Raw genomic sequence first — 14,911 nt, 5'->3', positions numbered from 1 at the left:
GCAAGTTCTCTAAAGCAAGTCTGAGTTGTATTTACACTTAGGAAGGGCACCGGGACTGATCACTCCTAAGTAGAGAATTAACACGGGCAGGGAGGGCAGAGTCCATTTGATCTGTTTTCTCCACCCGTTTTCGGGTAGGGCATGGGGAAGCTTTTATTGGGCTACTGAAGCTAAGTGTCAGAGTTTCTCAGTATAGGCAGTCCTCATATTTCAAACAAGTTCCATCCTAAGTATGTAAGTTGGAACAGGTACAATTAGTTCACATCTTTGATTGACTTGGGTGAAGTGGAAGATGGTGGTCCACAGGGGGAGAAGAGAAATCAAGCATCAGGGGAATGAATGGTAAATTACTGGGGGATTTGATTAGTACACTGTTGAGTACAAAAATGAAATGTAAACCCCATCTAATATATAAGTTCAAAAGATTGTTACAAAAATTAGTTTGAATCCAAAGTCAGTCAAGTGTTTCTTAGCCTAGAATGTACCTTTCTGTGTATAAAAACACATTAAACACTTCCAGATACACTGAGGTGTGTTTAATGTAATATAGTGATGAAAATGATTTGATGTACATTATAAAACAGCACCTGTTTGTTACTAATGAACTATTACATGTACTTTGGGCATTTCCTAGAATAGGCTCTGTAGGAATTGGTTTGTAGCGGGGTGGTGCCTAAGTCAGCAGCTCAGGCACTTCCTGTAAAGTCTTCCCTGGGGCTCACAGACATCACTAGAACCTGGCTGCTCTGCCTTTTCTTTTCCATTCGAAGCTCCCCGCAGTTCTCTAGGGAGTCTGGGAAACTTGGTCATGAAAAGGCACTTCTCTGGTAGATTGGTAGCTCATTAAGAACTATTAAGAGCTGAGTGAGTCAGCCTGCTCTCATTGCCTGGCACTTCTTTACTCTCACCGTGGAGTTTAGAGTACCCCAAAAAATCAAGTAGGAACTAGAGTTAATTTTTAGGGAAATTTTATTTTGAGTGTATGAGTTTGCTGTTTCCTTCTGGGTGGTATTGAAGAGAGTCAGTTTTCCTCAAAAGCACCTCACCCTTCCACAGTGACAGATGTGCCACTTCCCTGTTCAATGACTGTGTGTGTGTGTGTGTGTGCGTGTGTGTGTGCGCGTGTGTGTCAGATAGAGATGCTTTATATCGAGAAGTAGTTACATGTCAAGAAAACACCCTTGCCTAGTCCAGATCAAGTCCGTAAATCTGATACTGGTCCATAAGTCCCTCCTCAGACTCACGAAGCCACAAGCAATGATGCAGAATGCAGGGAGATCACAAGCTGGTGGGTGCAAAGTCTTGTGGATCTATTGGCAGAATCCACTGCCATCTCCAGGGGTCTGGCAGGTTTCCAGGTGGTTTGCCAGTAAGAGAGTCTGGCCCGCCTCCTGGGAGAAAGAGGAAGTTCCCAGAATCCTTATGAAAAGGCCACCCCCACAAGGAGGCATCAGCAGGCTGTGACCTAATTGACAGGCTAGACTCCACCCCTACACTTATCAAGTTGATAAAAAATTATGTAACTACTACACTTCCAAATCCTGTGTCATCTCAAGGTTGTGTGTCAAGGGATGCAAAGTGGCAGCTCGCATCCACTGTCAGTTTCTTAAGCCCCATGAGAAATGGCCTGTGGACGAGACTCGGTGCACTTACTTGAGGTACAGGTAGCACAGGCCTTCCAGGAGGTTAGAGAGCACACAGAGCAGAGGCTGAAGCCTGTGATCACAGCTTTATGCAACCTGTTACCTACCTAAGTACCCTTACTCTAGAGCCATGCGCCTTAGTGGCCCGTTCCTGAAAGAGTGCAAGCTCATCCTGTCTACAGACCCCTTGGAAGAGTTTGAGGAAATGGTGAAAGGCATGTGAAGAAACCTCAGGGGGAGGTCTGCTCCCTAGGAGTCCTGAGAGAACGCATCTGGCTTGGGCGTGGTCCTTATGGTGCCCATGTTCTTATGGATGAGGGCCTCTGTGTTACCGTCACCAGCTCCCCTCCCCACACACAGAAAGCAGTGTACTAAACCATGACATGTCCATGACTGCTTGACAGAGGGTCCACCCTAGGAAACAAGAACCCTAGGCTTTGACCGTGTTCCGTCTCCTCTCCTCCCTTTTGGATAGGAGCAGCACCCCGAAGAGGAATTGATTAAGACGAAGCAGGACGAAGTCAATGCAGCCTGGCAGCGGCTGAAGGGGCTGGCTCTGCAGAGACAGGGGAAGCTTTTTGGGGCCGCTGAGGTTCAGCGCTTTAACAGGTAATGGGCCCCCGCCTGGAGAGGCTGTGTAAAGCATGTGGCAAATGCTGATGAGATGCCTCAGCTCACTCGGTGACCACGACTTTCAGTGAGTCGTCGTCACTGAGCTGAAGTCCCTGTTGTCTTCAACTGTAGGGATGTGGACGAGACTATCGGCTGGATTAAGGAAAAGGAGCAGTTAATGGCCTCGGATGATTTTGGCCGAGACTTGGCAAGTGTTCAGGCTCTGCTTCGGAAGCACGAGGGTTTGGAAAGAGATCTTGCTGCTTTAGAGGACAAGGTGGGTTTTGGAGGCAGCCAAGTCTATAAATAAATGACCAGAGTTCAGGAGAAGAGTTCTGACTGTGTGTGTTTCTAGGTCAAAGCCCTGTGTGCCGAGGCTGACCGCCTGCAACAATCCCACCCTCTGAGTGCTACTCAGATTCAAGTGAAGCGCGAGGAGCTGATTACCAACTGGGAGCAGATCCGCACTCTGGCAGCAGAGAGACATTCGCGTCTCAATGATTCATATAGGTAGAAAGACCTTCAGTGCTCAACACCCACGCCCTCTGACACTGTTTAGACCAGACAGAAAAGCAAACTGTTGTGTGTGCTTTGACCTGATTTCACCTACTAATAAAATGCAAGTGACTCTGCTTGCCTGTATGATTTTAGTTTGCAGACTGGCATTTTAGTATTCTAAGTAATTTTTTTATCTTACTGCATTAAATACCAATGACTTAGAAATATCCTCGACTCTTATCTGAGCAGCACGTGGAATGTCCTGCACAAATTACATAGATCAAGATTTGGAAAGGAAAAGACGACGTCAAAACTTGAGAATAACAAGGACGGTGAAACGAGACTAACGTGTTAGAGGACAGAGCCTAGATTTTAAAGGACAGATCTGACCTCCTTGCTTTCCTTTACAGACTCGATTGGGGGGTTCCATGTTTCCCAGAACTGAAGTGCTTACGTAGTTCGTTAGACGTTTGAGGGCACAGAGGTGCCATCTCTGTTCTTCAGGAACCTCCACCGGCATACTCTTAATCACTTACCTTTGCTTTTCCCAAGGCTCCAGCGCTTCCTTGCCGACTTCCGTGACCTCACGAGCTGGGTCACAGAGATGAAAGCCCTCATCAATGCAGATGAGCTTGCCAATGATGTGGCAGGAGCCGAGGCCCTGCTGGACAGGCACCAAGAGCACAAGGTGATGTCTCTAGGGTCTTGAAGAACTAGAGAGATGGGCTTATCTTGTTAGTACTTCACTGTCCAGAGAAGCCTGTGGTCAGTTGGTGAAACCTTGTTCACAGGTGGTTCTCATAGGGATGGTTACTGGGTTTACCTTGCTCTACCTGCTTCTAGTGCAGGGGGCTTCAGACCTGTTGGAGGGCCGGACTATAGTTAACAAAAACTATGAACAAATTCTTATGCATATCTTATTTTGAAGTAACAAACCGAATTGGGCAAAAACACCCGGCAGGCCACAGATGAGTTAAATGTTGGAAGGGTACCTGTGATTCTTAAAGCCAAGGGACTACCCTGGCGAGGCATGCTGCTTAAAAGGTGTCTGTTTAAATGTTGAATTTCATCATGGGTTTTAGTAAATTCACATTTCTTCCTGTATTTTCCGAACATAAGTTTCCCAGTAGGAAACGACTGATAGGAGATTTTAGTAGGAGATTTAGAAGGGACTTGGAAAGCAGGACGTGTAAGAGTGATTACTACAGTGCTCCTTTTGGAATAAGAGTGGGGAGATGAGCGTGGTCCCTGGGCGAAGATGACATGACCAGCAGAAGTGTCCCTATCAGTGACACCACGGAGAGGTCTTACATGCTCAGTATAAAGTCAGTGTGCAGAAGTCAGGTGTGTTTCTCCACAGTAGCAATAAGATGTAGTCATATCAGGAAGTAGATGCATTTAAGAATGATCCTCACATAAGATGTGTAAGACATTTGTGGAGAAATCACTAAAACTTGAAAGACGCCAAGGAGAAATGAATGCGAGCTGAAAAACAAAACAACTCAGGTTGATTTCTACTCACAGCCACCTTATACACCGGGCAGAACCGCCCCGTGGACTTCAAGGAGTAGGAAAGCTCATCTTTTTTTCCTGTGGATCCGCAGCTGGTGGTTGCATACTGCTGACTTTGCACTCAGCCCAACACAGCACCAGGGCTCTGAATAGACCAGATCGCATATCTGATTTGTACATGGAGTTGACTTTCATAGCGGTATAAATTCTGCCCCAACAATATAAATTCTGTACTTTTCCACTAAAACATGGTTGTGTTGGTTTGTTTTGAGAATGCAACAAGATGACTTAAGAAGTGTTGGGAAGAAAAAATAGCATCCCAAAGTAACGAGGACAATTTTGAAGGATGAAGCTGGGCTGGGGTGTACTCACTCTGCCAAGTACGTAGTGCCGTAGTAACCAGACTGTTGGAATGCATAGGTTCCCAAGGTTACTTGGCTTATCTAACCTTTACAGGAAAAAAAAAATTCTCAGCACCCCTTGGCAATTATAAACTTGCTCCCAAAATGTACTCTAGCCCATAATCCAGGGTAGAGTGGAGGCATCTGCTTTCGCAACCTCTGGATCGTTCCAGAGCCCCCTGGCGGGCAGTACTGCCCACTCAGAAACATGGAGTTCACACTAGGAAGACAGATCAGTGGAACAAAAGGAGACTCGGCCTGTGTGAGTGTATGGAAAGTGACAGAGAGGACAACAAAACAGGTGACGCTGGCGTGTTCAATCCCTGCTGGTTAGTTTCCTTTGAAAGGTGTTGGGCATAAATTGTGTCTTTTTCTTCCCTTATAGGGTGAAATCGATGCTCACGAAGACAGCTTTAAATCTGCAGATGAGTCTGGACAGGCCCTGCTTGCTGCTGGTCACTACGCCTCAGATGAGGTGAAGGAGAAGGTATGAGAGGCAATTGTGGGTGGGTTGTTACTTTGTTTCATCTTCTTGTAAGTTATCCTTGAACAGCCGTTGCATCTCACTATGATAATGTGAGGAAGGGTCTAGCCTGAGTGCCAGGGCAGCTGCTCCAGAGAGTTGGAGAGAAGGTTGTGTACAGTCTGCTGCTAGGTGTCTGGTCTGAGAGAGAACATGCATCTGGGACACATTGCCCACTTGGAATTTTATAGCAAGCTGAGCCCTGTCTGTAGTAATTGTTGGAGCCAAGCGTCAGCCAGTGTTTACTAAAACTGTGATGTGTTTGTTAGTGTCAAACTGCTTTTAAGTCTTAAATTGCCCAAGGAACATTGTATAAAAATAATATATAAAATAAACTAATATATGTAAAATAATATATAAAAAGCAGTATTATATAGATTTATCAGGAGACATTTCACAGACTTGGTTTTTAATGACTTTGGGTGCAAACAGTTGAGTCTAAGGCATTTATGGGTTTATTTAACATCAGCACTCTGCTCAGTTGTCTTTTCTCAGTTGGAAGTCCCTGCTTCTTTTACACTCTCATTTTTAGATAGTTCTTTTTTCTTACCTTGAGTCATTTGTGATAATCTGACAATAAATAGATTAATTAGAACAGGACTCACGAGTATTTGGTATTTGTGACATGGCTTACATATACAGAGTGATTGTTATTCTCCTTTTGGATAGCAGAAACATTCGGATTAAAATTCCTTGGCACCTGACTAGAGGGCGTTAGGTTAGGACTGGCATTTCATACTCCATCCCAGTAGTGAATGCCCCTGCTTCCTGTTCTTCCAAGCTGACCATCCTTTCTGACGAGAGAGCTGCTCTCCTGGAGCTGTGGGAATTGCGCCGGCAGCAGTACGAGCAGTGCATGGATCTGCAGCTGTTCTACCGAGACACTGAGCAGGTCGACAATTGGATGAGCAAACAAGAGGTAACAGTGGAGCACACTTTTCCAGATGAATGACCACTCTGTTTCATCTGCTTCTCAGCTAGTTTACTTGGTTCTAGGAAATCCGTATCTTTCCCGTTCTAACCCAAATGAGGAGCAGATGCGGAACAGGCTTTCTCTCGGCGTCAGCTCTGCCAGCATCTATCCCAAAGGGCTCCAAACAGGCCCCAGGGGTACAAATGGGGACGCTGATAGGAAATTGCTTTGTATAAAGAGAATAAGCTAAATCTAACAGAATCAACAAAAACTATTTGAAGTTTTGGCATAATAATGGAATGAAGATTTTATGGCATTAGTAAATTGGTTTTTAAGTGAATCCAAAAACACTTTAGGCTTTCCAGTGGAACTCTTTGGAATGTGTTAGCTAGTTGTATTAGCTAGTATCTCTTTCCTCCTTTCTGCATTTTGGCCGAGTTGCCATTTGTTTTCTGACTTTCTTAGAAAGTCGCAGGAGAAGACAGTCTCCTGAGCAGTTTGCTTTCTTCTGCAAGGCGTTCCTGTTGAACGAAGACCTTGGAGACTCCTTGGATAGTGTGGAAGCACTTCTCAAGAAGCATGAGGACTTTGAGAAATCCCTGAGTGCCCAGGAGGAGAAGATCACAGTAAGAGCCCTCACTGGTCCCAGTGCCTTCAAAGGAGCTCTTTGTCCGGGTAGTGCAGACCCTGCTGCAGCTGCCCCAGTTCTGGTCGTGTGGAGGGGGAGACACAGCATTATAGAATGAAGTCATTCACTGGCTGGAAACCTCCAAATTGAGATTCGCCTTGCACTAAAAGTAGTCAGAAGTTAATCTGAGACGTGCTCTTCCTTTGAAAACACATCTTCGCTGTAGTGTTAGTGAGGCTTTGAATCTGCATCAGGCCTCGATGAGATCTTGATGGAGCTAATGCCTATAATCTTGACTAAAGCAAAAGTAATATTATATCTGATGGATACCGTCAAGCAAAAACTCAGACGTTAGGGAGGAAAGGTCATAGCTAGCCTTAGAGTGAAACGTTGAAGAAAAAAGGGGGGGGAAATGGTTGGCTTGTGACCTGCTCATTGGTTACTTTTCTCTACTGACCATGTTTCAGAATAGTGCACTCCCCGTGTCATCCTTGCCCCCCCTCAAGTCCCCCCCCAAAAAAAGACCACTCATTGCTGAGGAGGAATTGATTCCAACTCCTGGCCACCTGATAGACTTAGTCAGAATCCAACTGCCCCAGAGGGTGTCCAAGGCTGGGGGCCTCGCAGCATCAGCTTGAACCCTGTGCCCCAAGGCTGCTAACGGCGCACTCTCCTTCCAGGCCCTGGATGAGTTTGCAACCAAGCTCATTCAGAACAACCACTATGCGATGGAAGATGTGGCGACTCGCAGAGATGCTGTAAGTCTTCAAGTTCTCCTGTGCTCCCTCCCGCGTGCCCGGGAGCGCTCTTCCCAGACTAAAGTTGAAGCGTTCACGGGTGCCCGTGGGGCTGGCTGCATGCTGCAGAGTCACCCTGTGACCCTGTTCTTTCAGCTTTTGAGCCGCCGCAGCGCCCTTCACGAGAGAGCCTTGCATCGCCGCGCCCAGCTGGCTGATTCCTTCAACCTGCAGCAGTTTTCCCGTGACTCTGATGAGCTCAAGAGCTGGATCAATGAGAAGATGAAGACGGCCACCGACGAAGCTTATAAGGTATCCTGCTTTTTGTTGAGACGTGTGGCATTTTGGCTGGTGTGTATAGCTTAGGTCAACCTTTACCCGAAACCCTCACAAAGAATCACTCGTAGCTGAACAAAAAGAAATTACCATTACCTGAGGGGTTTGGGGCTCCTACTCACCTTCAGGAAGTGATCCCTGAATTATGATAAGGGTGCTACCGCAAAGTGTAGTGAAGAAAGCAGACGGTGTCTGACTATCAATCGGAAATAGCGTCTTTCAACTTGTATCAAACGAGCGCCATCTAACCAGCATATGTGACTCCGAGGTGACAGTTACAGAATTCTAACACGGTGAGGAGAGAAGCATCTGAGCAAATCACCCAATTTGTGGAGGGCTATGGGGCATGGTGGGAGCCCCAAACCCCTCAGCACAGTTTCTAGTCTGCCTGAGCCACTGGCAGCTCCGCTCTAGCCGCAGGCAAGAGTCTCGAACAGCCTTCCTCTCAGGCAGAGACCACTATCATCGTGATTCTGCTGCATCAACCTGGCCTCTTGGCCAGCTGAGCACCCCATAGACAGGACATGAGCATGTTCTGGGTGCAGGTGTCTCTCACTGGTTCCATGACAGGCATTTCTTCCCTGGGTTTTTGAATGTTGTCGGTGGTTTGCCCCTTACACGTCAGTTGCGTCTTTGTGTACTGCTGTGTTTTTATCCTTATTGCCTTAGTGCTATTGTGTCTTTTCTTGTTTTCTGTTGGGTCTCCCAGCTGTGAAGCACAGGAGGAGTGGATGCATAATGGGAATAACTGATGGAAGGGTTTCTAGGGAATGCAGGGATGGGGGGATGGTTGATAGGGAGGGAGGTAAGGAGATCTCAGGAGTAAATGGTAGACGGGATGGGAGGGAGGGAGCACCAGAGGGGATTGTAATTGCATAATTTATAACCATGGGAGGAGGGATGTTCTAAAAACTGATGTGGGGGTGGCGGCACAATTCTCCTTGATAAGATTGAATGATTGAACTGTTGAATTCTATGATATGTAAATGACTTGCCAATAAAACTTTTTTTTTAAGCGATTCCAAACATGTTGCCATTTAACGTAAACTGATTCTCTTATGCAGCTTTCCGTAAAGATAGTTGTGAAAGGTAACCAGGGAGTGATTTGACGGTGCCCCTCCTTCTGTTGATAGGACCCATCCAACCTTCAAGGCAAAGTACAGAAGCACCAGGCTTTTGAGGCCGAACTCTCGGCAAACCAGAGCCGCATTGACGCCCTGGAGAAAGCGGGACAAAAGCTCATAGATGTCAACCACTATGCCAAGGATGAAGTGGCAGTTCGTATGAACGAGGTCATCAGTTTGTGGAAGAAACTATTAGAGGCCACTGAACTAAAAGGTAGGAGTGCTTTTGCTGGATTCTGATGAGGACTGTTGGGAGAAAGAGATAGTCTTTCTTAGTTTGGTGCTTTAGGGACACCTGCTTCCCAGTTCAGTGAGATGCAAACTGCTTGGCAGTCGGGCTCTGCTCCTGCATACATGTTAGTCAGCTTCGTTTCTGATTCTTTGCCCATTGGGTAGATGGGGTTGAGTGGAATGCATGGGTCCCATCACTGTAAATGAAAATGTAGCATTTGCATCCAAGGCATTGAATAACATTCAAGAGCCTCCTCCCTTATGGCTGTGAGTGAGCATGCTTCTCAGAGTCCTTCCAGTTCAGCCTCTAGAAGACGGAGAAGCGATTGGAATTTATATTTCAATTATTTGATAGAAATAAACGTAAAGTTCTAGCCCATAATTACTGACTGTGACAGTATTTCCTGGAACCGTGCTGGTCAAAGGGTATTGGTATGAGAAGGAAAGTTTGCCTTGCCCTTTTGCCTAGGAATCAAGCTCCGCGAGGCCAATCAGCAGCAGCAGTTTAACCGCAACGTGGAGGACATCGAGCTGTGGCTGTACGAAGTGGAAGGACACTTGGCCTCCGATGACTATGGCAAAGACCTCACCAATGTCCAGAACCTCCAGAAGAAGCACGCCCTGCTGGAGGCCGACGTGGCCGCGCACCAGGTGGGGTGAACGGAGGGAAGAGGCCGCAGACACAGTGAGAGGGCGGGGCAAGCCTAGCTTTAGGCCGTGTCGTGTACTGTGTGCTCAATATGCTGCTCAGATCGCACGAAGCCGCCTTCCCTCAGCTTCCTGGGCGCCTCAGGACATGGCGTGCACAAATAAGCCTCTGCTGGGGGTAGGAAGAGGACCCGTGTCCTGGGCATCCCTAGACCATTGCCACAAAGGGCTTCTTCTTAGTGCTCAAAGGACGCCTGTCCAACACGAGTCCAAGCCTAACAGCCCTGTTCCTCTCATTCCCAGGATCGAATTGATGGCATCACCATTCAGGCCCGCCAGTTCCAAGATGCTGGCCATTTTGATGCTGAGAATATTAAGAAGAAGCAGGAAGCCCTGGTTGCCCGCTATGAGGCGCTCAAGGAACCCATGATCGCCCGAAAGCAGAAGCTGGCAGATTCCCTGCGCTTGCAACAGCTCTTCCGCGACGTCGAGGACGAGGAGACGTGGATTCGCGAGAAAGAGCCCATTGCTGCTTCCACCAACAGGGGTCCGTCTGCCCCGCCGTCAGATAAGACTCGAGTGGAGAAAGGGCGGTTATAACCCTGAGAGAGTACAGACTGCACATTTCAGAATAGTCACAGTGCTGAGGGTGGCAAGGCTTGTACTGACCTCTTTGTTCACGGCTTGACTTTTCAGGGAAGGATTTGATTGGAGTCCAAAATCTCCTAAAGAAACACCAGGCCTTGCAAGCAGAAATCGCTGGACATGAGCCTCGTATCAAAGCAGTTACACAGAAGGGGAATGCCATGGTGGAGGAAGGTGAGTGAGTGAGTGTAAATTAGGAACCATAAAAGGGGCTTTGGTTTTGCCCCTTGTGTCTCCCTGTGAAGTTGATGAATGTATTCAGACTGGCCTGGAATAAGACCATCCCCCCTTGTTCCTAAGCTAGACCCCAACTCCTCTGAGCCTCAGTGTTGTCTCTGTCAAAAAGAAGAGAACGCTACGTAAGCCTGCATGAGCTCAAGCAGCCAAAGAGCCCGATACTGTGCCTGACTCATATAAGTCTTGTAACTGTGAGCTATGGAGTCCCAGTATTTTTATTCACTCTTTATGATAGATTCGATGCCAGCTTAGAGTCTGGACAGAAGTGTGGGTTGGACGAGGGAGAGAGGAGACAGGGTGGGGGGAGAGGCAATTTGTTAAAGGTTCGAGTCACTCTTAGGAAAGAACCTGGCTCACCAGAATGCAGTCCTGACCGTGAGCACACGGCATACTTTTTTTTTTTTTTTTTTATGAAGTAGCAGACTTCATTGTCCTCTTTCCCTCCTGTTCGCCTTCCAGGCCATTTTGCTGCTGAAGACGTGAAGGCTAAGCTTGACGAACTGAACCAGAAGTGGGAGTCCCTGAAATGCAAAGCCTCCCAGCGGCGGCAGGACCTCGAGGACTCGCTGCAGGCCCAGCAGTACTTTGCCGACGCCAACGAAGCCGAGTCCTGGATGCGGGAGAAGGAGCCCATCGTGGGCAGCACCGACTATGGGAAGGATGAGGACTCTGCCGAGGTAACTCGTGCACTTCCTGGGAAACTGCCCAGGGGCTTGGACAGGGAAATGGCATGTGACATCGCAGCTGTTTTGGAATTGGTTTGTTAACTTCGTTTGGGAGGGTACATCTTACCAAAGCACAGGGGAGATTGTCAGCCATTGGTAACACTGGCCTTGCTTGTTTCACTTGTTCCCCCGCATATGCGCTCCTGTATCCATAGGCTCACGTTTCTGCTGGGCTCTGTTCTCACTCAGACATTGAGGCTGTATTCATGCAGGTCTCCGTGTCACGCTTGTCCCCACCTCCTCCTGCCCCTATCTTCACAAAATCCAGAGTGAGCTGAAGGGTGACACAAACCATATATGATTCTCCCCAAAGAGGGAGTGACACGGAAAAGTGTCGAAGATGGTAGGGTGGTGGTGGGAAGTGACAGGGCACGTGTTGGGATTGCTGACGGCGGTGAACTTGGCCTCCTTGTGCAGCTGTGACGTGAGAGTTTGGTTTCAGGCTCTGCTAAAGAAGCATGAAGCTTTGATGTCGGATCTCAGCGCCTACGGCAGCAGCATTCAAGCTTTGCGGGAGCAAGCACAGTCCTGCCGGGTAAACTTGCCTTTGTTTCTTCGCTTATGACTTGGGGAGGGGAGGGAGACAGGAAAGTTGAGGGGCTTGGGATTTGACCAGCAGATGGCAATTGTCTTAACACTACATTCTTGGTACACAAAGGCTTATAGATTGCTTAAAAACAAGCTTGCTTAGGATACTCAGTAGATAATTGAATAGAATTGTATTGCTAGCTTCCAGGAAGAGCGCTCATGAGTGTATATCTATTATATTTGATCTTGGGGTCCTGTGTCCTTAAATGACAACGTGGACAATCATTGACCCGTGTGTGCCTTTGCTTTGGGTTGGCAGCAACAAGTGGCCCCTATGGATGACGAGACTGGGAAGGAGTTGGTCTTGGCTCTCTATGACTATCAGGAGAAGAGCCCTCGGGAGGTCACCATGAAGAAGGGGGACATCCTCACCTTGCTCAACAGCACCAACAAGGCAAGGCATCGGCATTGACTGTGCGTGTGTGTGTTTCTAGCTGCGCCGCCCTGTGTGCGGAGCTGGGTGTCTTCTGAGTAGTAGATCACCCCAAGATGAAACTGGTTTCGAATTTGAAGAGAGACTAGAATTTTCTAGCATAATCTTCAACCTCGCAAAACCTCTTGCTACCTTTGAGTCAGTAGGACAGAAGATAGTTCTAAGCCTCTAATAGTAGAAAGTTTCATCTTTTTCCTGCCAAACAGACCATGGTTTTGAACGGCTGTCGTTGAGGTTCGAGCCCACTGTACTAGCAGGGCCCCTGTTTGACCGTGGTGCAGGTTTGTCCTGTACTGCAGGTGGTGGAGACAGGAGTGCATTTGTCACCTTGAATTCCTGCAGGTACTCAAGGATAGCTTTTTTCAGATCGAACTTCTCCAGACAAAATTCTTTTCCTTTTAAGGTGAAGTCTGTTTGTGTATAACTTGTATCTGTCTGTTGGGTCTTAACCTCTAGGTCAGTGGTTCTCAACCTGTGGGTCGCAACCCCTTTAGGGGTTGAAAGACCCTTTCACAGGGGTCTCCCGATTCATAACAGTAGCAAAATTACAATTATGAAGTAGCAACTATAAAGTAACGTGGTCGGGGAACTGCAGCGTTAGGAAGGTTGAGAACCACTGATCTAGGTACTCGGCTCAGCAGATGGTTGAAGGATAGCTGTGACGTCACCCCACAGGCCTTGTCTTGGAGTTCTGTACAACTTGGTTTTCCAGTTTCTCTTCCTTGACACATCCTGACTTGACAGTTCCTTGAAGTGAGGTACATGGTGTAGGGGTTTATGTAGGGGCTTTTCAAAGCCCATGGGAAAATTCCATTATCTCCCACCCTTATCTTTTGGTTCCTGTTTTCCATGAACTTCGTAAAGCTTCACTGTATTATTCTCACGACAGAGACACTACCTCCCAACTTTGTCAGGGTCTGGAGAAATGTGCTCAGTCATTTTTAGGAAGCACTCTATGCCCAACTCGCATTTTCCCTGAGTCTTGAGAAAACGACTTACATCTTTCTTTCTGCTGGATCTAATTAAAACCTAGACCAACTGCACTGGTCGAGAGTAGGTGTGTTTGAGCAGAGTTGAGCATTCAGTAACACTGTGTGGACAGAAATTTAATGTTTATGCTGCCCATGTAGTAGCTACTAACCACGTGGGGCTATTAAGCACCTGAATGGGGCTAGAGTCACTGAAGAACTGAATTTTTTTTCTTACTTCCCTTTTATTTAATTGTAAGTAGCCACATGTGGCTGGTCAATGGCTCCAGCATTGGATAGCACAGTTCTTCTCAAGTGTCAAAGCACAGAGAAGGCTGTCCTTCATACTCTGATGGCATCGATGCCCACGCCTGACCTCCATGCCTGGCAGGTCATGAAGAGACAAGGCTGAGAGTCTACTCCTTCTGCAGTGACTTGGCCAGTTCTGGGATTCTCTTCAAAGAATTAGTGGTCTCTTTAGTGTGAGTGTGTAGAAAACCCTTTTCTAAACAAAAATTTCTCCCAGTGGTTACACAACTGAAGAACGTAGTCACTGTCGCTGAAAAGACATGTGGAAGCTGTTGAATTGCTGTGTGTTTTGCTGGGTTTGTTTTCAACACCAATAGAAAATGTCATTGTCAGTCTCTCCCCCTGCCTCTTCACTGTTCAGGACTGGTGGAAAGTGGAAGTGAATGACCGGCAGGGTTTCGTGCCTGCTGCATATGTGAAGAAGCTGGATCCCGCCCAGTCAGCCTCCCGGGAGAACCTCCTGGAGGAGCAAGGCAGCATCGCAGTGCGGCAGGAGCAGATCGACACTCAGTAAGGGCCCAAACATCGGCTCCGGCCACCGAGGATGTAGGCAGAGTATCCTCAGGCTTCTCAAACACCACGTGTTCTTCAGATGCCGCCTGCACTCTAGGACACACACTCCTGCTTTCCCCAAGTCACTTTTTAACCCACAGAATGCCCTGTTTGAGACTAAAGCCATATCGGATATTTTACTGCCCTTTCCCCCCCATGCTGAAGGGTTTCTTTTTCTAAACAGCAGTTTTCTAATCGTGCCATCTTAACCTTTTGTCTCTGACTCGAGCTGCCTACTGAAATTGGACACCGAGGTGTTTGAAAGCCTCTCCCTCTGCCACGGCTCTCGTCTGAGAGAGGAGTTTGTCACCGAGCACATTCCCTCTTCCCTCATGGAGGAGTGACCTCCGTATGGCATGTCTTACTCAGCAGCTCTGAACATTTGGGAAATAGCCAGAAAATACATTCCACTAGACCATAGATTCTGTTGAATTTTTTTCACCCTGACAATCCCTGGAAAGATGTCAGGTACTCGACTCCTTACAAACTAGTTATTGTTGAAACAAGAGTGAGAGGTTTGGGTTTGCTTTTTTTTTTTTTTTTTTGGTGGCCTGAATCAGAAATGTGGGCTAAGTAATTGACTAAAGTTGTTCATTTAGTTCTAAGGGGAATCATATTTTATCTCCTGGCCCTGCTCTGTGAAATAAC

General features: G+C 47.3%; 1 protein-coding gene across 1 annotated transcript in view; it reads left to right on the top strand.

The window, feature by feature from the left end:
- Positions 1-14,911, top strand: part of SPTAN1 (spectrin alpha, non-erythrocytic 1) — a 61,153-nt gene that overhangs the window by 19,244 nt on the left and 26,998 nt on the right. Inside the window, exons 6-22 of the mRNA XM_075560688.1 lie at positions 2,119-2,252; positions 2,388-2,532; positions 2,611-2,765; positions 3,306-3,441; positions 5,052-5,153; positions 5,971-6,108; positions 6,618-6,728; positions 7,411-7,488; positions 7,624-7,779; positions 8,937-9,141; positions 9,628-9,809; positions 10,110-10,353; positions 10,503-10,625; positions 11,148-11,365; positions 11,856-11,948; positions 12,261-12,395; positions 14,073-14,221. Of these exons, the coding sequence (XP_075416803.1) occupies positions 2,119-2,252; positions 2,388-2,532; positions 2,611-2,765; positions 3,306-3,441; positions 5,052-5,153; positions 5,971-6,108; positions 6,618-6,728; positions 7,411-7,488; positions 7,624-7,779; positions 8,937-9,141; positions 9,628-9,809; positions 10,110-10,353; positions 10,503-10,625; positions 11,148-11,365; positions 11,856-11,948; positions 12,261-12,395; positions 14,073-14,221 (2,504 nt within the window). The remainder of the gene's footprint in view (positions 1-2,118; positions 2,253-2,387; positions 2,533-2,610; positions 2,766-3,305; positions 3,442-5,051; positions 5,154-5,970; positions 6,109-6,617; positions 6,729-7,410; positions 7,489-7,623; positions 7,780-8,936; positions 9,142-9,627; positions 9,810-10,109; positions 10,354-10,502; positions 10,626-11,147; positions 11,366-11,855; positions 11,949-12,260; positions 12,396-14,072; positions 14,222-14,911) is intronic.

Source organism: Tenrec ecaudatus, chromosome 10 (assembly GCF_050624435.1).
Source record: "Tenrec ecaudatus isolate mTenEca1 chromosome 10, mTenEca1.hap1, whole genome shotgun sequence".
Lineage (NCBI taxonomy): Eukaryota > Metazoa > Chordata > Mammalia > Afrosoricida > Tenrecidae > Tenrec > Tenrec ecaudatus.
This window is presented reverse-complemented; position numbering and strand designations above follow the sequence as displayed.